The sequence below is a fragment of the Topomyia yanbarensis genome, chromosome 2 (genome assembly GCF_030247195.1).
Source record: "Topomyia yanbarensis strain Yona2022 chromosome 2, ASM3024719v1, whole genome shotgun sequence".
NCBI lineage: Eukaryota > Metazoa > Arthropoda > Insecta > Diptera > Culicidae > Topomyia > Topomyia yanbarensis.
This window is the reverse complement of record NC_080671.1, coordinates 192,264,455-192,288,889: the sequence shown is the minus strand read 5'-3', so window position 1 is coordinate 192,288,889 and position 24,435 is coordinate 192,264,455. Positions and strand designations below refer to the sequence as shown.

At 37.6% G+C, this 24,435-nt stretch overlaps 1 protein-coding gene across 7 annotated transcripts in view; it reads right to left on the bottom strand.

Moving 5' to 3' along the window:
* Window positions 1-24,435, bottom strand: part of LOC131682523 (ankyrin-3) — a 174,589-nt gene that overhangs the window by 53,714 nt on the left and 96,440 nt on the right. For 6 of the 7 annotated variants that reach the window (XM_058964053.1, XM_058964058.1, XM_058964059.1 and 3 more), the window contains exons 2-7: window positions 19,595-19,702; window positions 11,751-12,047; window positions 11,518-11,673; window positions 10,506-11,359; window positions 9,415-10,442; window positions 7,281-7,394 (exon numbers count right to left, since the gene is read on the bottom strand). In XM_058964053.1, the coding sequence (XP_058820036.1) occupies window positions 7,281-7,394; window positions 9,415-10,442; window positions 10,506-11,359; window positions 11,518-11,673; window positions 11,751-12,047; window positions 19,595-19,702 (2,557 nt within the window). The remainder of the gene's footprint in view (window positions 1-7,280; window positions 7,395-9,414; window positions 10,443-10,505; window positions 11,360-11,517; window positions 11,674-11,750; window positions 12,048-19,594; window positions 19,703-24,435) is intronic. The other variant, XM_058964057.1, reaches the window with a different exon arrangement.

Here is a 24,435-nt window from a genome sequence, read left to right as displayed (position 1 = left end):
TGTTGTTTTAAACTAATATTTATTTCTGGATTCCTTGTACAATCTCCTTCAAAAAGCATCTCGCGGATTGATTCTAGTGAAAATAGTACTCTAGACACAATGACAAAAACAATTAAGGTTTCTTATAATTTGCCAAATCGGGAGGTGCTTCCATAAACCGTGTGGTGATTAGATATATATTGGACCAAGATGAACATTTCCCTCAAAATTGGTTCAAATTCGTGAAGCTCGATTACACGTGCCTCGATCACTTCGTGTGGAATAACCATATACCTAGATATAGTTTTCTTGTTATAACTATAAATAAACTGTTTATTTATTATTTAAATTCAACTAATTGCATATAAATTAACACTGAAAAAGTTTTATTATTTAGTATTTATTTAGAATAAGAATTGAAAAGGATTATTTAGACCTGCTTCATTTGTCCTACAATTTTCTTGTATGCACAACTTTCAATGAAGCCTGCAATGCTCCAAAATGCAACTTTAGCAGGAATTTTCCCCTTGCATTAAAATTAAACAATTTAGCTTTGTTGTGGCAGATAGGGTAAACAGCTTTTTAACCATTCTAGAAAGAGCCTTACTACCTTCAGTGAAATTGTATGCACGCTCCATCTGTCATACTTTTCATTTTACGAGAAATTTAAGGTTTGTGGTGTTTCTTAGAAAAACGGTTTTATTCATATAACTTTATCAATATTGTTTTAAAACTGAAATAATCTTCATACAGCTTTAAGATTGTTTTAAGGCGGAAAACTTGTTTCAAGCCACCACGTATCCAACTATTATTGTTGAAAATTTGTGAGCACTTTGTCGTCAAAAATGGGAATTTTTGAATTTCCAATATCACTGATTGGGCCAAACTTATTACAACATTGGAGATGTAAAATAATCCTTATTATTAAGTCACGCAAATTTTATTAATGATTATGTGCATCCAGTTGCATCACGGAGTGCCGAAAAATTTTCAGAGCCGCATTAAAATTTCGTTTTTTCTAAAGTGTTTGATTTTTTTTTGGTAAATGTATCGATTGAATAGCTGGAACCTTTTAGAAGACATTCTGATCATGAGCACGCTTTTCCATAATTTCAAAGGAAAATGTCGTCGTGCGGCATCTCTCCCATACAATTGGGAGAGATGCCGCATCAAAATTACGGGTGAGATGCCGCAGTCGATGGCGGAGGATACGTAGCTAAAATGTATTTTTTCACCTCAGAATGTCATTAAATGATCATTTGTGTCAGGTATAGGTTCCTAATAAGGTAAAAAAACAAAAATTTCAACGAATTCATGCTTTTTAAAAGGGAATCTTTCGATAACAAAGCTAATTTATATAATTTTGTTGTTGGAGAAACAACCAAAAACTGCTTTTAAGGAACCTATACCAACACATAGATATATATCGCTGGTACAAACATATAAATAAAAAGTACCATTAATTAAGTTATTCCAACTTAACCGTTACACAAGGTTGCAAATGAAAAATATTTTTAAAATGTTGCATAAAAAATGTTTCTATAAATGGTAGCACCCCCTTAAGAAAAATTAAGGTGCTAGCCGATTTATAAGAGTAATCAAACTTAGTTGAAGACATCTAATCACAAAAACATCCAAGAGAGCTAACAAATGCTTTTGTTCACCATTTTTCAGCTTGTGACCACGGTGCGGCGTCTCACCCGCACATGCGGCATCTCTCCCTTTTTTAAATGTTTATGGAAATTTGATGAATTTTTTTTCAAGACAAAAACCATTTCAGTGTTTAAGAAACTCGTTGCAATTGATAAAAATGATTTCCTCAAATATTGAATGGTTTACTTTGATGCATGAAATCCAAGATGGAATCAGAGGAATGACGCCATTTTGAAATCCAAGATGGCGACGTCCGATTACCACAAAATAGTGAAAGTTTTAAAGGAAAACGGAAATTACTTACAGGTGCTATTTAAAATCCCACATGTAAATCATCAATATGGGTGTCGTTTAAAATTTAAATAAAAACATTTAAAAATCCAAGATGGCGGCTACCGATTATCATTATCAATAAGGGTGTCATTAGAAAAGGAGTAATAAGTGGAAGATAGAAATTGATGATTGACGCCATTTTTTAATCCAAGATGGCAAAACCCGATTACCATTTAATATTGGAATTCTGTATGATATATGGTAAGAAGTGCCTATAGCTTCAAATTGTATGTGTTGATGTGTTGTACTGTATGAGTTTGTAGCATTTTTAGTGGTGGCAAGATAACTGTGAAATGTGCGGAAACCTTTTTGGATTTAGTATCTGACTAGCGGCCCAGTCACTTTTTTTAGCTAGGAGCTAGGCGAGGAGAATCTGAAACACGAAAATATCACATTACCTAAGTCAAGTTATATGCACCTACGCATGAATTCGGGGGTGAACCCCAATTTGTTTTTTGGACGAATCAGCATGATTAATTAATTAATTACAAAGTTTTCAATTATTGAATCTTGGAAACAAAAATAAAAATAACATAAAAGTGGTAACAGTATTCTACATCCGCACGTGATTCGTCTACAGTTGTGGGAACTTGTAATCTATGAAGCTAGCTGGATTATGGAGTTCGTGAGCAACATATAATCGACTAGGTTTGTGGTACCGGTAATACCGGTACCGAAAATCCCGGGAATACCGACCCATTTTTGGTACCGTAATACCGGTACTGAACAAAAGCCAGTACCGATATTTTCGGTACTATACAATCTTTAATGACAAATATGTTAACTCTGAAGGGGGATCTGTTTCAAAATATCGGTCTACAAGATGACGTTTAATTATATTAATTTTCATTCTAGATAAATCGTTGAGGGGAAATGAGGTGGGGTCATCATCATAATAATTCTAGAAGTTAAAGTTTTATTAGCGACATTCTGATTGGTTTCCATTAATCACTGGAAGGCGCGTAATAAGACTATGGTCTAAGTCATGTCTGTATTTGGGTTGCTCTTAAACCTTTACCTATAAAAGAACGAACAGCGATTTAGTAGAGAACAGTTTTAGACTTGGTGAACTGCTTCAAATGGGGCGATTTGTAATTATTGGTGATCGGAAAATTCAGCAAAACTCCATAGTTTACAGGAAAGTAAGGAGCCTTGATATGCATTAGAGAATAATAGGCAAACGACATAAAAGGTCGGAACCAATTTTCAGAAAAGCATGAGAGGAAATGCGATTAACCTTTTCGGATATACTGCCATTCTCGCTTTGATTTACTGTTGTTAATAGAGTTTCATACATTTACCATCTGTTCAAATCGACGAAAGTCGCACCACTTAGCAGTTATTGATTTCAAAGTGGTCTAGATTTCGAGATAAAAGAAGGTGACCTATACGAAAAATATTTTCTGTGAAATAAGTCTTGCCATTCCGAAGCAATTAAAAACAATAAACATGTCTTTTGATCAGCACAAATCAATCATCTGAGAATAAGATCATCAGTTCGAGCGGGTGTACCCCATTAGGCATAAATACGTTAGGCATACGGACGTTTGGCATACGTACGAAGGAAATGACTTTTTGGTGGTGACACCCTCAGGTGGTAAGAGCGCAAATTTTTGATTTTTTTTAATGAATCTGGAAGCTGATAAAACTCGATCACCCTTTTATTCTCTTGTATATACTTCAAGAAATCTTTACTCAAATAAATGATGCAGAACGAATGAACATCAAATGAACAAATTTCACATCTCTAAAATAGGCTAAATACTCTTGTTTAAAATCAGTCTATTTTGTATTAAGGTATGAATAAAGCACATCAACCCCTTCATGCCCATGTTGTACGTATAGAATAACGTTTTTAAGCTGCTAAAACTTTTGATTTAGGCAAAAATGAAGAAAAAATAAGGAAGACCTGTAACTTGGACTATTAGAACTTAGAACTGAAGTTATTGCTATTAGTCTGATATAACTTTACTAGAGCAGTACCACCAGAAATATTGACAGTTGGCGTTGATAAATGACATTTTGGTATATCTTCATTATTTTCCATTATTATTGAAAACTGCTAAAGCGTATCATCGACTGTCTTTTCCTAGCATATAGAATATTCACAATTTTCTAGGAGAATTGTGTAGAGCCCCGGAAGGTAAATATTGAGCAACTTCCAGCATTACGAAAGGACCATCTTTCAAAGCGAGTTTTTCGTGTTTCTTGAACCGTATGAACGCTAGAAAAAAGTTGGGCATGTGAGTATTAACTTAGATTAGTTCTTCATGCATGCAAGGTGTAATTGTTCAAGAAGAAAATATATAACCTAGAAGAACAGCTCATGAAAGAAAGAATGATGCATTTTAGTATTCATTCAACGAATATACGAATATTGCTGCTTCTATACTGAATATCTCCCAAATTCTTAAACACAGTGACTGTATTCTCGAAGCCATCACAAATAGAACTAGGGAAACTCTTTGATGTGAGAGAGTTTATTCCTATACTGCGATGAGTTACCGAAACGAAAAAGGTATCGTCATTGTTCATTTTTTTGGCATTTTTTGGTTAACAATCTATTGAGTCAATTTGTTAAATGTTGTAATGGAATTTAATTAGCAAAGGACCAGAGGGTGAAGTATATTTTTCAATATTAAGAGCCATAGTACTCAAGGGAGAACAAGGAGTTGAAGAAAGAATGTTTTGAAAAGAGTGAAAAGGGTCATATGAGCAAGCTTAGAGTTTCCCGGCGACTTAACCCTTTGTCTGCTACCGCAGGAGTCAGGATCTTTTGGCATTAGAAATCCGAATCACCTGAGTCTGCTGCATGTCTGGACGAGCGTAAAGTAACTTTGTATTTCATGCTGTCGGAGCCGATCTTCAACTCCTTGCTCTCCCTTGAGTACTATGGCTCTTAATATTGAAAAATATGCTTCACCTTCCAGTCTCTTGCCAATTAAATGCCGTTACAACAGTCTTTTTATTATTTAGCTTTTTTTTAAATATTTAGATATTTAGAAATATTTAGTAAGAGTTAATTATCTCGCATGGTATTTTTCATTTTGGAGTCTCTCGCTAGAGTTATGCGAAGGTATGGTATAGCAAAGCGTAATTTTTCCAAACCTGAAAAAACAAGCGAAATCTCTAACGAAAGCCTTGCGATTATTTTTATATTTTTGTAAATTATGCCTATCGTCCATTATGCCTAACGTACATTATGCCAATCGTCCATTATGCCTAACGTATATTATGCCAATCGTCCATTATGCCTAACGTCCATTATGCTCAACGTACTCGTAATCAATCGAAAGAGAAAGTAAACAAAGAGAGTAACTCATTGCAGATATGACGTTTTGAAAAAACGCTCAAGATTTCACCTTGGATGTAAGTGAGTAGCAAGGCCATTATTATTATGAAGCAAATGAGGGTGAAACTGATCAAGTGAAGTATGTAGAGAACGCAAAGTTCCCGAAAAAGCTTAAGATCGCCAGCGCCAGAACTTCGAAACAGACGCTAACGCTGAAAATCCATCATTTCTTCGCTGCGCTTCGATCGCCTACCGCCATCACGCCACCACGGTATCTTTATGCCGCTTACAGAGTGGCGGCGAGAAACCGAGTAGCGGCTGGTACTGACAGTAGGATGCGAGATGCGAGAAATCCGCTTCCAGCATATCAAATGGAGCCCGTCGAAGTAAAACCAGGCAGTTGGCGCAGATCTGCTCGGTTGTCTCTGCAATAGTCCCTTTGGTTTACAGCAAGCAGGCTTCTCGCATTCTAATGTAAGTGCAAGCCCCAACTCAGCTACGCGCCGCCACTCTATAAGCACCCTTAGAAGAACCGACAGAGGAAGCAGCAGGAAAGGGTTCGAAGAAATTAGAAGAGAATAGAGTTTAGTAAAGAGTGAGTAAATTATACACTGCATTGTTAAATACATTGCAGGTTTCCTCCCTGAACCGAGATCCGAGTACCAAAAGAACGCGTATACCAGGCGTTGGGGCTTTTAACTAGTTCCGCTAACTTGAAGTGAAGAGTATATGCCAAAATGGCAAAATCGAAGTACGATTGCACGAGCTGGTGGCCATAAGCTGTACTAATTAGTCCATAAAAACGGGCTTGGAATCCGTTGCGCATTATCTTTTGCAAAAATTCTTTCCATATATTCTCGAAGTCGTTAGAGTTGTGAGAATATAGCTGGTACAAGCTACTTCCTACTTGACTATTCTGTACATATCACCTAATAGCTAAACCACCTTTTAGGACGATATGCTCAGCGGATTTTGAATTATGATGAGCAGCATTTTTTTCGAGGAGCCTTTGAAGATTCGCCGTCACTGTTCAATTTCCAAAGGTTTAACATGAATATTTGGGAAAATGTTTAAATATTGCATTATTGTATGGCAATTGAAGGAAGTGACAAACACTTTTTGTATCGCGAAAACATTTTTTTCAGGCGTTCAATTTTTTTCACCGATTTTTCACCGACCTCCCGAGGCATCTAAATTTTTGTTCAATAAATGTACCTCCGCCTCTAAAAGTACAATCATATTTGGCCAGAGCTAATAGAATTTCGATACACGCATTCGAATATTCGAGAGGATGTTATGTTATAGATATTTTCCGGCAAATTTAATTTTTTATTTTGCTCTTTTCATATTTTATATAAAGCGATCTTGAAGTCTAAGAAGAATTATAAAAAAGACAATAGCACTGTTCGTATAAAAAATGTTCGCGAGGCAGGTTTTATCACTGCTGGAAGCCGGTTAACCATGTTCAAGTGACTAAACCACTCAGTACTGTTACTTCAATATATTTCACGGAACATAAGCAAAAAATTGTCTTTAAAGGCGATTAAAATTCAAAGCCGGAAACGTTATCGTAGCTGGAAATATTTTTCGAAACTATATAGTAATTTTCATCGAAATAAATAAGCAGACAGATATAACTAGGATGATGAACGTTTACCGCCAAAAAAGTCCAAGTTTCGGAGATCGGCATAATAACATAAATACATTATTCACTTAAAAAAAGGAAATCAACGAACATTCCACATCGTATTCCGATGTTATTATTAAAACACTATACATGATTGCAAACGAATGAGTGCTGATTGAATTTGTGCTAGTCAATTGAAAAAAAAAACTCCGATAGCATGGAACTATTCTAAAGGCAAACACTGACTACGTACAACAAATTAATAGTTAGCACAGCGAGCCGGGCGAGTAAAAAAAATTGACGAATAACCCCGTAAAGATATGACTAAGAGCAAACAAAATATGGAACGAACTCCGAGCTAGAGTTCTATCCTAACCGCACGGGGGGATCACTTACGTGTGTAACGCATCTGCGACTGATAGTACTTGATAACACCACTACTGCTGCACGACTGCTGGGTTTGGCTCAGAACGTTCGTATCAGTTAGCAGGTTGGCGTCGTATGTTCCGCCTGACGGTTGTGTGTGGTGTTGTAAATGATGACCGACCGGAAAGGGGAAGCGATGTGTTGCACGCGTTTCCACACATGTGATTGTGTGTGTTGCGTTTTCGGTTAGTGTGACATAGTGGGTGGGGAAAACGTTAGAACGATCGATCGTGTTTTGTGTTGTATTCCAACAGGGTGGGATGGATCCAGACGGTCGCCAGACCCAGTCGATAACACCGGGATAGTTGCAACCGAGGGTATTTAAAGTGTCGAATTTCAGTTCCATCGGATGTTAAATTGGATTGTGACCACATGGATAACCATCGTTGTTAGCAGAGGTTCGTGGATGTTTGTGAAAAAAGTTACATTTTTGCAATTTATATTTTAGGTACGGTGGAGACGAATGTGTATAATTACACGCGATTGCGTACGTAATTATGCGTGTAGTGTTACAGCGGTGGCGTTGGCATATAAAACAAACAAAGAAGAAATATCGGAGGAAAGCAGCATTTTAGAGGAAGAGAAAATACACGAGGTAAAGAAATAAAGAGAACGTGTTAATTGCGGTAAGGTTTGTACGTTGATTCAATTAAGTAATACATATTCGTGGGGTTTATTTTCTACGCACTATTACTGATTTGTTCGGCACGGTGCAGCACTAATCGCGTAACTTGTTTATTGTATCATTCATAAACTTTCACATCATCGTGGAATGGCACAGATAGTATAATCTCCAACGGTAAATTCTTCAGAATCAATCCACTTTCGGAGCGCGTTCATTGTATGCTGTACCATGTTTGAATCTTGCTTATAGATATAAAGTTTTCATGACGTAATCCTAATAATTAATAAAATTGCCAAATATATTTCGACTAGCAGAAAAACTGTCTATATTTCAAAATATTTCTAGTCTGATATTAGCATGCTTGAAGGGGAACAAGCACAATTGATGTTTTGTTTTTTCGAACGTAAGGTTTAGGAATCATCATATAAAGTTAGAAGATATAAATTGAAATACCCCCTGCCCAATATTTTACACAAAAAGACCCAAACAGAATGCTCCGTCACTGTCGGAGCGTCGTGATACAGTATAAAAAATATATTCATGAACTGCCTTCCGTTTCAAATGAGCCAAAACTGTCCCATCACTATTACAATATTTTGAATTGTGCCTAACACTGCGTCATTGACGGCGAATTATGTTTGGGTTTGAATCACGGCACCCTAATTTCGTTTCTATTACAATGATTGGAGTCAACATCACTGCAGGCATACGCACTAAGGGCCCCACAGAAAGCTCGAAGATCAATCCGCATTAGCCAGATACACTACAGCATTAACCTTTAGATGATTGATAGAGAGTGAAAATATAGAACAAGAATCTGAAGGAGAGCGTTGTTTACGTTGTGTCGTTGAGAGACATACACTTTACACCACGGTGCAATAGTAAATCAAACATGTTCAAATGTCGCAAAGTCATATCGTATGGAGTCGTTTCTTGGTGCGAAAATTGACTGATACGCTTTTGTCATAGTTGATGAAGGTTTCATCTACTTGGATAGAAAGAAATGCGATTTTTTACGCGCTCGCTAACATGGACTTTTACTATATCATGTACAACGCGTTTTCAAATTATCTATTTCCATGTTCCATAGTGTTGCTTTATACTGTTTATTATGGGAATCAATGTCAGACAGAAATTACAGAAGAATTGAAAGCATCCAACCAGAACATGTGCAGCATTGCACTGTTAATATATTTTAAGGTATAGCACACTTTAACATTTTCGGTTAAAATAACAAATAAACCAAGTCCACGATTAGAGCTGCATCCTCCAAACTAGATAGTCAAAATTAAGCCATATGTTACAGATCTCTACGGAAGAGGCACACAACAACGACCTTCTAACAGCCAGAACATATCATAACCGAAGCAAAAAATGCACCTTAATCTGAAGGCTCCGAAATCTCCATTCAATGATTCACTCCAGACTGTCATTCGACCACTAAATATACAATCCTTTTTTGACGCCAAAATAACTTACCTTCATCTTCCGAGTCCGACATGAACGTCTCGTGGATGGTTTCCGGAGCCACAATTTTGAACTTTTCGTCCACAGTTTGAGTGACACTGGTTTCCGTGACGACCTTCAATGTCTCCACCACTGTTATGTAGCCAAGTTTATCGGCAATCGACAGCGCAGTCTGTCCACCATTGGTAACCGCTTCTGGATTAGCTTTGTTTTTCAGAAGTAAGTTAATGATCAGTGTGTGGCCTTGCTGAGCGGCCTGGTGCAACGGGGTGTGACCTATGTTGGTTTTCATCTCAATGTTTGCATCATTTTCCAGTAGGAACTTTACCATGTTGATTTGACCGAAGTGCGCTGCTACGTGCAGCGGAGTGAATCCGGTTTTGGTTGACGGATCGATTTGTGCGCTGTGGTCCAGCAGGGTTTTGGCTATGTCGGTGTGGTCTTCCTGAGCACACAGATGTAGCGGTGTAAGTCCATTCTTTGCAGCATGGTTTGGATTAGCGCCGTTTTCTAGTAGCAATTTTGACATATCCCTGTGTCCCTCTTGGGCACTGAGATGTAACGGTGTGAATCCAGTCTTGCTTTCAGCTTTCGAATCTGCCCTGTACTCAAGGAGAGTATTGGCGATATCCATTTGATTCTTCTTGGAAGCAATGTGCAGCGGTGTATGACCATTCTTTGCTGGAGAATATGGGGAGGCACCTTTCTCCAATAGTAGTAATGCCACATTCTGGTGATCATAATGACTAGCAACGTGTAAGGGAGTAACACCGTTTTTACCCTGTACGTCAATTTGGGCACCGCGTTCCAGTAGCAGTTGTGCGCATTTTAGATTGCCGTATTTGGCTGCCAGATGAAGCGGTGTAAATCCTTTTTTAGTGACGGCTTCCATGTTGGCGTTGTTGTCCAATAGAACAGCAAGAACATCATCCTGGCCCTCCTTGGCGGATATATGTAGTGGTGTATAGTTGTCCTTTGTGACGGCGTCGATCTTAGCACCGTGTTGCAGAAGAAGCATCACAATGTCCACGTTGCCGATTCTAAAATGCATACAAATAAATTGTAAAAATCATGAAGACAAAACGAGAATATAATACACATACCTAGAGGCAACATGCAAAGGAGTTTGATCCTCGCGTGCCTGTGCATTAACATAGGCTCCATTTCGTAGCAGAATCCTGATGATATCGCTCTGTTTGGCTCTCGCTGCTAGATGCAATGGAGTTTCCCCTCGCACCGTTGGAATATCAGGACTAGCATCGTGTTGTAGTAGATAAATCACAATATTCATGCAACCCATAAAGCTGGCTACATGCAGTGGAGTTAGTCCACTTTCGGTCGTTGCACTGATAGTAGCACCGTGTTTCAATAGGAGTTCAACAACCTTGATTCGATTCTTCTTACAAGCGATGTGTAGCGGGGTGAACCCATTCAGTGCTCTAGCATTTGGATCCGCATTTCGATCTAACAAAAGCTTAGCCACTTTCACGTGACCACAGTGAGCAGCCACGTGAAGCGCCGTTAGATAGTCAATGGTAATATCGTCTACCGGAGACTTGTTTACCAGCAGGATCCTCGCGGCACTCACGTGCTCGCCTTGTGCTGCCATATGAAGCGGTGCCAGACCATTCTTCGTCTTCGCGATAATGTCGGCCCCATTCTCCAGTAATAGCTCGATGACCTGGTCATGACCGGAACGTGCTGCACAATGCAACGGTGTTAGGCCATCCCGGGTGATGCTGTCGATGCGAGCCTTATTTTTGATTAACAGCGAGACCATATTTAGCTTGCCCCACTTGCAGGCAACGTGCAATGGTGTGATGTTGTGCTTAGCGGTAAAATTTACGTCGGCACCCTTCTCGATCAGTAGCTGGGCGACATTGACATTCCCATAGTGGGCGGCTATGTGTAGCGGCGTGAAACCACTCTTGGACGAAACGTCCGGGTTGTGCTCATTCTGCAAAATATGAGGGCATGGTTAATTCAATTGCAAATATTTTTTTTCCTGCAGATGCAATTTAATGACAATTTTTTAGAATATACTTTCATCACGCATATCAAGGTGAATAAATTATTATAGAGGTACGCCAACACAAAAACGTTTATATTTCTCACCTCGAGTAACAATGCCGCTGCTTTAACGTCGTCCTTCTTGGCTGCTATGTGCAACGCAGGTAACCGCACCTTACCCCGGGTATCACTTTCCAGCAAAACCGCGACGACTTTGTCGTGACCTTGCTGCATTGCTACGGCCAGAGGTGTGAATCCGTCCTGTGGTGAGACCGACAATGAATGGCGTTAATTTAAATTATTTCTTGATTTACTTTAGACTATCAACATTAACTTACCTCCGTAGCCAGGGCCGGATTCGCTCCTTTCGCCAGCAACAAATTAACACATTCGTCGTGGTTTTCCTGGGCTGCCATATAGAGCGGCGTGAAACCGTTCTGGGATTGTACGTTTACCGAGGCATTGTACTGGAGCAGTAACTGGATGATTTCTTTCTGACCAGCCAGCGAGGCTATGTGTAGTGCTGTGTTTCCTTTCTTCGTTGCATTGTCCACGTTGGCTCCTCGTTTGAGCAGCTCGTCGACAATGTCGTAATGGCCATCCTTGGCAGCGAGGTGTAGCGCGTTGAGACCGTTCTGAGAAGGATGGAAATGCAAAACATAAGACTTTCAATATAAATTCGCATAGTTTGGAATCATAAGTTCATCACTGTTATTGTAATAACGTTTTTATATCTGTATCGGTGCTAATGCATGTAGTGAAACAAAGATAAACTGATCATACCCAACTCAAGTGAGTATAGACAAGTATTGGCTTGGAGGTGCAGTATACGGTTCAATACAACTGAAAAAATAAATACCACAAAAACACGGAAACAGATATTCTGAGATATAACATTTCTGGAAAAAGAATCAGAACTGATCAAACTCGGAAGAGTAAAATTTGCATTTGTTTGCTCTCCTGCCATTGTGTTTGAGTCATGAGCATGAGTATGAGTTTGATGATCGTACAATTTGTACTACTCCGTGATTGACCAGAACAAGCGAAATTACACATGGAATCAACGAATGGGAGTTTGGAGTAGCTATCCATCCTCAATGTGCACTTATATAGTTCTAACGGCGCCGGCCATGTCCTTACAGTCATCGGAGAAGGGAAGGAATGTTAGTGTAACAAACCTTGTTATGGAGACCGTGTATAGCTCTGCATCTCCACGTTTGCTACGGAAAGGAGTTTTTGTTAGTAGGATGGGGTAAAGAGTTACACAAATCTGGATTCACCTTGATTAGTAATATGATCTATGCAACTCTCAGTAGTGTTATCATTTGTTTATTGCTCTGTGCAGCCGGCTGCGAGATTTTATGATAGATTTATCATTTATCGAATTAAGTTTGAAAATATCGGTTTGCAAAAAAAGCAACTTCAGCTCCCGACAGCCGATAGTCATACGTTTAGTTAAATTAAACGGCCTGTGAATGATTTTATTATTTGCTCCTTCATTCCGGCGAAACACGGCAATCAAAAAAGAATACAATATAATGAAAAGCGATTACCCTTAGTGTCTCGAACAAGATTGAAAACAATAAGAACAAACTCATTTTTTGCGTCAATAATCAAGCTACAATATGTTTATACTTATGGAGAAATATGGTTAACGTGACAGTAATATACTGCCCATAATCCTAAGTCTGTCCCATGTTCTCTAGTATTTCCTATCTACATGGGACTGACTTGCGCTTATAGATAGTATATTGCATGTATTACTCCAAAGCATACACCATATACAATCAACATAATTGTTTTTTTTCGAGAGTTGTCCTACTGGAAGGGCTCCCCGTCAGAATCACATACTACAATTTGCAGACGAGACAGGCAATGTCGCCCACTAAAACACTGCATTAGGCCAATTGTAGCGGGCCGGGATTCTGAATGTGATATTCATTGTACGGTTCAGGTATGTGTAGGCATAGGGACTCGCGATCGCGTGTATCAACGCGAAGAGCTCGAGCATTTGTGCATTAACGTGTTCGAACGCGTGTGCGTTTGTATGTCGCGTGTGCTAACGTGTATGTAACTTCGCGTGTATTAATTCTATTTTATAACCGTTTGCCTTTGGCATATTCGCGTGTTCTTGGCCGGGATTCTGAATGTGATATTCATTGTACGGTTCAGGTATGTGTAGGCATAGGGACTCGCGATCGCGTGTATCAACGCGAAGAGCTCGAGCATTTGTGCATTAACGTGTTCGAACGCGTGTGCGTTTGTATGTCGCGTGTGCTAACGTGTATGTAACTTCGCGTGTAGTAATTCTATTTTATAACCGTTTGCCTTTGGCATATTCGCGTGATCTTGGATAATCGCGCGGACCGTGTATCTAATACTTTATTTTTGGTGTACGAATAAGACGCTGAAAGAGAGTGAGATCTTCCATATCACTAGCGTTCCCGGTGATGTCGCTATGGAACGTGTTGTCTAGATGATATGAGCTTTATTTTTTGATTGGTCCTACTGAATGTATAGGTTTCCGGACGTGACCGATTCAGGAGCGCGCGAAAACGGACGTTTGTAGGTTCGTGTTGGAGACAGCGTTTGAAACTTCGTAAGTGCTAAAACGTTCTCCTTATTATCGGGGTGTTATTAAGCTTGCGCTATCGTGAACGTAGGTGTGCGTTGTTAATCGCGAAGGGCTTAAGCGTTCCTATGTTAACGTGTTTGTCACGTGTACTCGCATTCATGTGACTTCGCGTGTACAAGACTGGATTTTGTAAACGTGTGGCCATTCCTATATGCGCGTGCGTTCTTGGATGGTTACGCGGACCTTCATTCTGATAGTTAGTTCTCGGTGTACAATTCACATTCTGACAGGGAGTAAGTTACCCCATATCACTGGAGTCCTCGGTCATGTCGCCATGTAACGTGGTGTCCAGTGGATATGAGAGCTTTCTTTTTTTAATTGATCCAATTAAAGGCATGGACCTAGTCTGCTGATATCAAGAATAGAAACATCCGGAAGTGACCGATTCATGTTCGTGCGACCGCGGGAGTTTTTTGGTTCACGCTTGAGACCGCATTTGAAAATTTATAGGAGCTGAGACATTCACTTTATAACCGGGATGTTATCATGTTTACGAGATCGCGGGTGTAGGTGCCGTGGATGGTCGCGAAGGGCTCAAGCATTTGTATATTGACGTGTTTGTCACGTGTATGTGACTTAGCGTGTATAATGATGTAGTGTTCTATTCTTGTTTAGTGAATATGAGCGTCACTTTTTTATTGGTTCAACTGAAGACTTGGTATAGACTGCTAGGACCGAGGTAAGACTTCCGGACGTGGCCGTTTCATGATCGCGCGAGTGGTGGGTTAATGTTTGAGACCGCGTTTGGAAGTTTAAAGATGCTACGTTTAACTACCGGGGTTTATTCATGTAAGCGAAATCGCGGGCGTAAGTATGTGTGGATTATTGCAATTGCATGGTCGCATTTTGGGCCAGGTTTGTGTTATATGAGTATAGATGGCGTATAGTAGAGATATACTAATAAAAGGAATCATAACATGCCGAATGAAGAAAAAAGATGCAAAGGAGCTTGATTAGAAGTGCATAAATTGACCGATACTATTTTGGTATACATTAGTAATAGAAAAGCAAACTAATAGATATACAAAAGAAACAGACTAGCGAAGTAGAATAGAAAAACACATGTAACATGTAAAAACACAAACTCGTCTAAATGCAGCAAATGTTGTATATTTACCACTAACGACAATTGCATGCTGTTAGACTTTCATCATGCTATGCGGGCCGGGATTGGATGACTCAAATGCGTCGGTAAATTGATTGTACTCTAATTTATCCAATCCGACTTTCCCGAATGAATAGGACCAAATGCACAAATTGATCATAAGAAGTATTAGCCACTATTCTATCATATCCATTCTCTGACCCAACTGCCACAAATACTCAGACGAATACATACATAGATAGACATACGACTAGCACATAACAATTGTACACTAGTACGAAAAACTACGATTATTACAAAGCGACAACTAATAGGTTTTTACTTATGTATTTATTAAATTAATTCAATTATTCAGTTAATTTAATAAGTATATGCACGATGACGAATTCGACCGATAAATGGACACACAATGAGCTCCGTCCACGAATACCGCCATCAAATTGTGGAACAATATTTGCAAACACGGCACACAGCAAAAGTCAATGCACGACGACCCTCCAGTCGGCCACATCACCGCGCGCAGACCAGTGGTTGAGCATTTGTATGTGTTGGTGTAGAGTATAAAGAAACATAGAACATAAAAAAGGCGCATAAGCCCTCTCGGTCTCCTCGATGCACCACTATCGAGGCGTAATGCAATAACCATCTTAAAGCAGCTGTTCTTTAGCGCTGATGCACGCAATATGCCTGATGATGTTTGCAATACCATCAAACCCCTCAACCTTGGGTAGGGACATACAATTAACATAATTGTTGATGATTTATTGGACTAACAGTAAACCCAGTGCTGCGAAATTTCAAAATCAGGTACCTATTTCTGCTTGTATTTACCGAAACCAACACTCAGATTCACCGCCTCCCTCATTCATTAACTTTCCAATTGACTGAAATTTCATGCAGAATCGAATGCTTGAGTGCAGAGGACAGTTTGAAGGCAGAAGTTGGCATCTTTTACATTTTCGAGCATAACATTCTACTTCCATGTTTAATGTTTTTCAAACTGGATGGGAATTTGCTAACAAAATAGTAAAGTTCATTGATGATTTCAAATAATCATTTCAATATATTAAATTGGAAAATAAATCGAATATGCTACCCGTTAAAGTAGGCGTCCCGCAAGAACCAAGCGTCGCTCCAATTATATATAATTTTTTTTATCTTACAAATCTACCCTCAGACTGTAAAAAGTAACATTTCTGTGATGATACTAGCATTTTTGCCTCAGGTGAAAGTCGACTGCAACCAAGTTTAAATGTTTTCAATGATCACCTGAAAAAATGAAAAATTTTCTCTAACGCCGCAAAAGAACCATTGATTATGTTTCTAAGTCCAAAATTTCTTCTTTTTATCGGAGTCGGCGGTGAAACATGATGAACATGAATTTTAATTTTTTTTATTACTTTATCTGAAAGTATAACGCCTTGAGAATATTTTTGATATTTGATATTTGAAATGTCAAACTCGATTATCTCGAAATATCGTTTTTTTTTTCGTGATCATGATTGCTGAAAAACTAGAAATTCGGTTGATTTCTTAATTTTTTTTCAATTGTTCGTAGTTAGTTATATGAATAAATTTTTATTTCATGGATAAGATTTTTTTAGTTTTTTGGGAAAAACGTTTCCGTATTCAACAAAAAAATTATTATTTATTCAACTAATCGTTAAGGTACGAGGAATACTCCTTTACTAATGGGTTTTTGGATTTTAGTTGATCTGTTGGACTTCAATCGTGATCACTGCCAGCCTCTAAAATAAAAACCTGTTTTAATCCACCTAGCGGTGCAATTGTGCCTTTCTCATTTCTCCAAACTATGATTTAATATCTGGTTCGTACAATATAACATTATGGAAATGTCTTTCATTCTTATTACACTTGGTAAGTATATATAAGAGCACCTATTTGCATTCATCGCGGTATCGGTTTGAATCGGAGTTTTCTATGTGATCGCACTCCACAAGCCGTAACTCCGGAACCGGAAGTCGGATGGAGATGGAATTTGATATCGGTTTCCGGGGATGCAACACCTTTCATTTGAGACTAAATTGATCAAATCGGTCTAGCCATTTTCGAGAAACCAATATAACCGTTATTCTGAATTTGGATGCTTCCGGATCCGTCGATGGTGGCCAGTGTGGCCAAAGAGACTTTGAATGACTGTTAGTGACCTAAATCTACAAATTCAACAAATGTGTTTACATTTTGGAAAAAAAATTCACCTTTTTACATTCATCGCAGAATTCGTTAGAATCGGGATTTGCTGCGTGATCGTACGTATCACCCTGTAATTCAGGAACCAGAACTCGGATCCACACAAAATTCAACAGCAGCTGATGGACCTTTCATTTAAAATCAAGTTTGTCAAAATCAGTTCAGAAAATTCCGAGAAACCGATGTGGACAAATCAACAAATTTTGTTTTGTAACCATACTCTTCAACTCGTAATCCGGAACAAGATGTCGGTTGAAAATGAAATTCAATAGCAACCTATGGGAATATTATACCTTTCATTTGAATCTTAGTTTGTAAAAATCGGTTCAGCCATCTCCGAGAAACCGATGTGGACATTTTGTTAACAAATCCTCACATACACACATACATACATACATACACACATACATACACACATACATACACACATACATACACACAGATATTTTACGATCTCGGCGAACTGAGTCGAATGTTATATGAGACTCGGCCCTGCGGGCCTCGGATAGAAAGTCGGTTTTTGGAGCAATTGCATAACCTTTCTATATGAGAAAGGCAAAAGAATAATATTTAATTAGCTTAATCAGCATGAGTTCAATGTTAACTTCATGTGATTATATTTTGAAATGTTGGTGGAATGGGTTTGAAAGTGGAGGGAGTGGGGAGTTAGTAGAGTGGGAGTGGAGGATGCGTCAGAAATCCTTCATCTTATTTTGGTATACGGGGTGGATAAAGAAAATGCGGGCGTGAGGGTGGTCCAAGGGGAGGGAAGTGATGAAGGAGGGAGGTGTAAGGGCAAGGCGGGGGGAGGGGCGGCGACGCAATACTCAACTGCATATTTTGCCTTCCATTTGAGACTTGGTTTGACAAAATCGGTTCAGTCATCACCGAAGAACCGATGTGACTTTAATTGTGGAATATGCCCGGAATTCCGGACTTCCGGAATCGTCGATAGTGGACAATATATTCAAAGAATGTTTGATTGGCAATCAGTGATCTAGATCTGCGATTAGAAGTAATTTGGTGACCATTTCAATAGTTTTTAGCCTCTGAGGTATTACGATTGTACCGATTTATATAGGAAATTCCAGTGTATCCTTACTAACACCCTTGTAACTCCGGAAGCAAGAGTCAGAACCGAAAGAAATTCAGCAGCAGTCAATGGTATTACTGTATCTTTCATTTAAAATCAAGTTTATAAAAATCGGTAGAGAATTCGTTGGGGAATGGGTGTGATATTAGCTTAGGAACTTGGCGGGTTCCCCGGGGGCATCATGATCCGTCATAGGTGGCCAATGTGGTCAAAGCTGCTTTGACTGATCATTAGTGATCCAGACCCGCAAACTAGAGTAATGTTACATCAATTTTAATATGATTTACATCATTTGAACATCATGGTGGTACCAGTTTATATGGGAATTTGCTGTGTGACCGCACTCTTCAACCCGTAACTCCGGAACCGGAAGTCGGATCAACTAAAAATTCAATAGCAGCTTATGGGAGCGTTATTCCTTTCATATGAAACTGAGTTTGCGAAAATCAGTTCAGCCATCTCTGAGAAAATTGTGTTAGTTTAAATGACACACACATACATACATACACACACACAGACATTTGCCGATCTCGACGAACTGAATCGAATGGTGTATGACAGCTTTTTCGATTTTTGCAGTGATTGCATAGCCTTTCTTCATATGAGAAAGGCAAAAAGGCTTCGGGGGAAAACCATAACTGCGCCAATTCCCAATACATTTTTATTAACTCGTGCTAATTTTTTTTCACTGCAAAATGTACTATCAAAATACTATAATTTTGATGTAATAAAATCATTACTTTATGCCTTTATATAAATTTATACTTTCTTCAAATTTTTCTCGCAAAAAGGTAAGAAACCCCTTAACTGCAAAAGCGTATTATATTTTAATAATAATTAACCGAATTGTGTAGACAATAGGAATGAAAATTCACCTCTTGTGGCTGAACTGAACACTCAATATATTGAATTAGAAATGTAATGTAAACTGAACAATATAATCAAATATTAAGCTAAATGTAAAAAACAATCAGGAGTTGGAACATTCTGACGTTAAATTGAAACCCAAACGCATCCCCTCATCCGTCTTATTTTAGTTTTATACTAAAACTATACTGAAGGTGGCCACGTTGTTCGGAGTGCTTGTCTTCGACTCACATCCCGTGCTAATAAAACACAACCATATTAGTCCACTTACCGCATTGCATGTGTTTATATCTGTGACTTGTCCCGTTTCGAGGTACTCTATTAGTTTTTGTAGATCACCAGCTCTGGCTGCTCGGAGGAAAGCTGTGTTTGTATCGTTCTGCAATAAAACGGAGAAAAAGAAAGAAAATTAGTACTAAGTTAATGTATCTGTGTTTTATTTTAAGACAAAAACATCGCCAGGAGATGATCTGTTTTTCCAACATCACAATAATAAAATCTAGGCGGATGAGTGCTGTAGCGAAAAATGCTTCAATTAAGAATGCTGCTTCGCCAAAAAAAAACATGAACCGTTGCATTTTAGTACCTATATGCGTGGTCATAAATTAGCGATAAGCGAAAATGGGTAATATGTGAACGAGAAAATGTTTTCCTAGTGTTGAATACCTTTTTACATCTGCGTCTTCAGTAGCCATCTGGCTGAGAAATCTGTTGGAGAATTTTAGTTCTTGTTGTTCAAGTAATTTTCTTATACCTAGCGATGATTTATTGCTCATTGATTTTCTGAAAAACTGATTATTGGCCTGGTAGAGACTTTGCTACTAAGTATATCAAAATATAAAGTGATATGGAGGTTTCAGATAGTGTCAGGGTTATTTCATCAATTTGTTGTTCCATCGATACGGTGGGATATGATAAAGCTATAAAACTACCAATCTTTATGTAATCATTTGTAATCAATTCAGAAAATGTCTCGGATTCCCGACCGTGTCACTCTGCACTCTACATATCAAAAGTAACTGCCTCTCACACGTATTAAGATTAAAGCATGATTTACAATGTAAACAAGTTTATCCACCCCCGTCACTAAATCAGTATTTGTTCGATATTCTTGACAAAATCGTTCCAAGGTACATTTTTATTTGCATGTTTCTATTTACGGTGTTCCTAAAACCGTTATTAACAAAAAAATGACCATAAATTTGTCATACGGCATTCGAAAGATACAGTATCCAAGCATCTTCTCAATGAATTTCATCGAGGGATTCGAGAGAAATTGCAATTTGAAGTTTTATGACACGTTTCATAAGGCTACCAGCGACCACCCACGGGTTTGGTCCTATCTCTATAAACAAAAAATGTCTACTTATTTAGTACATGGCATTCGAAAGATATAGTAATCAAGTATATCCCCTGCAAGGTTGAAAATATTTCATTGACGGAATCGAAATTTATAACGGTTTGGATGTGGTATGCGGTCATAGATGGGTTTTTTACCAGACTTCAAGCGTGAATCCATGTTTGTTCATTGACTGTTTAGATCGTTTATACGTGTCGCGGTTTTTAAAGGAAAACCTTACCATTTAATTATATAAATATAAAGTACAAAAGGTGTTATTTATATGAAATTTATCTGAAAAAAAAATGAAAATAGGGTTGTCTACCAAACGTTAAATATAATGTGTAAATTGAAAAAAAATGGATAAAAGTCGGAATGTTTACTTCAAAAGGCCATCTCTCAATGGATTGTTGACCGATTCTAATTATTTTTTCATTATTGAAAAAGTAGACGTCTCATCGTTAATTTTCATTAAGAAGAATATAAAATAGAGTTGCCTGCTTCAAACAATAGACAACATAATTATCCTCAACTATATGTATTATCACTATTTAGTGAATATCTTTATATTCAAAACGACGACCTATCAATTTCTATACATTAGTGGAATGCAACGAACGCAAACTACAAATCATGGAAAAATAAAACCATAAATTTAAAAAATATGAGGGTATTTGCTGATTCAGATCAATTTATATAATGATACGGTCTTTGTTGGAAATTTTGTACAATCGTGATTCGCTGGTTGGGTTGACAGATGTTAAAACTGGTCAAAGGGGATGTTATTAGTACAAGTTCATCTGCTCATATCTCTAACTATTGTCAGTTTTATTGTCGAATTGAACTTATCATGAAAATTTGACATTCAGATGTTTATACAGCAATTGCAATCAACTAGTATATAAACATGGATAGACCGCTATTTTTAACCCATTATATCCCAGGGGTTTCAAAAAGTGAGCCAAATGCAGTGATATCTTCAATTCCATCAAAAAATGTATCAAAGATTATTGGAAAAATAAAATCACCGTTTAAAATGGTTTTGAGAATGAAAATATCTTGTGCAAAAAATTTCGTGCGATTAAATAAAAACAACAAATTTTAAGTTGTTTCACATATTTCTTCGGATTTTCTGATAGACAACATTTCTTTTATACCTGTGGGAACGTTTCGTCACATAATAGAATTATTAGAACGAATTCCAACAATAAAATCTAATTAAATGTATTGCTTACTTTTCAGCCGCCATTTGCCCCTACTATACACGGTTCAAAAATGTAAATAAAATTACAAAAAATGGCAGCAGTCTAGTTTCACAATGAAATATGAGGCGTTAAGATCCCATTAGTGCAATAATAAAGCAGTTAGATGCCAAAATTCTACAGTAAATACACGATAAACGATGGATAGTTCTGCGTATGAAATTTCATACGCTAGGATATAATGGGTTAAAACAAAAATATTCACGGAATAATGATAATAAATATAGTTGAGATCAATTATATTGTATATTTGTTGATGTAGATGACTCCATTTTATATTCTTCCTAATGAAAATTAACGATGAAATACCTGTTCAATAATGAAAAAATAATTAGAATCGGTCAACAAACCATTGAGATATGGCCTTTTGAAGTAAACATTCCGACTTTTATCAATTTTTTTCATTTACACATTATATTTAACGTTTGGTAGACAACCCTATTTTCATATTTTTTCAGTGCACCATATAAATAACATCTTTTGTACATTATATTTATATAACTAAATGGTAAGGTTTTCCTTTAAAAACCGCGACACGTATAAACGTTCTAAATAGTCAATGGACAAACATGGATTCACGCTTGAAGTCTAGTAGAAAACCCATCTACGACCGCATACCACATCCAAACCGTTATAAATTTTGATTCCGTCAATGAAATATTTTTAAACTTGCAGGGGATATACTTGATTACTATATCTTTCGAATGCCATGTACTAAATAAGTAGACAAATATTTTTTGTTTATAGAGATAGGATCAAACCCGTGGGTGGTCGCTGGAAGCCTTATGAAACGTGTCATAAAACTTCAAATTGCAATTTCTCTCGAATCCCTCGATGGATCATTTTGAAATTCATTGAGAAGATGCTTGGATACTGTATCTTTCGAATGCCGTATGACAAATTTATGGTCATTTTTTGTTAATAACGGTTTTAGGAACACCGTGTATTGTTTATGGACTAGCTCATCAAATGCATTACAAAAATGCTTGGCTTGCAGGCTTCTACGTTCGTAAAGTAGTTCGATAATAAACTTAAAATTCAGTAGACATTGGAAACAATTCGGAATTGGATACTCCAATGCGGTATGAAAGGGTAGCGTTGTATTTAAATATCAAACTTTTTAGTAGAAGAATTTGATAAAAAGACCATTATTAACTCGAGAACACATTTTATGGGCCATAGACATATGGGAAAGAAAAATTTCGTCGAACAAGACTAAAACAATGCTTTTTGGGTCTGATTATGATGTTAGACGTAAATAAAGAGTCTACAGGAGCTCTGTGAATGATTGTTTAAAATATGGAATTAAACATTTTGCCTCCAAATAACTGTATATGTTTTTACACTTTATTAGAAGTATACCAAATAATTTGTCAATTGTATTAGTTATTTGTGGTATCAAGTGTATTTCATACTCATTATTCATCACCTTAGCCATCATAGTTACTTATAAAACATAATTTTGCTTCGTTGAGTTCAAAATAGTTTGACCAGTCTCTGAATTTCTAACCCTTATGCTTTCTTGATATAAGACAAAAACACTTTTTGAGGTTGTGCCTAACTTTTGTAATGTAATTCTTACGAATAAGAAGCATCTCGGGTTATAATTTTTTTCAATTTTGATGATGTTCCATTACGTATTATTTGGAGTTATTTCCAGAAATCTGTGTAACAGCAACCTATATGTGTAAGCTAAAATGTAACTAGGCTCATTAGGGTGGATTTTTGGCACCTTTCTATTACCTACCTACGACTATTTTCAATTGTACAGAGTCAGAGCCCACAAGGAGAAATGCAAATATTTTTGTAATGAATTTGATGATCTAGTGCATAAACAATAAAACATGCGAATAAAAATGTACTTTTGAACGATTTTGTCAAGAATATTGAACGAATACTGATTTTGTGGTGGGGGTGGATAAACTTTTCTAACATACTGTATATAAAAACGAAACTTTCAGAAAGGACAGTCGGGACATTTCATGTGGGATAACTTTGAGAAGAAACTTTAACGAAATGTATGCTCTGCTGTGGACAGTCATGCTGCTGGCCAATCCTTAACTACACATCTATCTTTGATGTTCCTTTTTCATTTCGAAATGCATCACTGAAAACTCAAAGTGCAATGTGGTTGACTGCTGAATTTCAATCCCATAAATCACAATTTGATGTCATAAATTTCTTAAGTTTCGTCCAAACGAGAACGCATGAAAGGGGAAAGGTCATGCCTGTACATTTTGGCTCGACCACGCAATTCAAACTGACTTAAGACAGATTTTCACCATTAGTGGGCATGTTCTGCTTGTTGAAATACCCGCGAGGATACGTGTTTCACTCGCCCCGAAGAATGAATCTTACGTAAAGACGTCTGCCAGTTTGCATAAAGCAAAGCCCAACTTGTTGAGGGATGGTCTCATAAAAAATAAGATCAACAAAAATGAATCGTTTTGGTAGAACAGCAAGGATGTTGCTCTTTTGTCGTAATCCATATGATGGAATTTACTTGAAGCT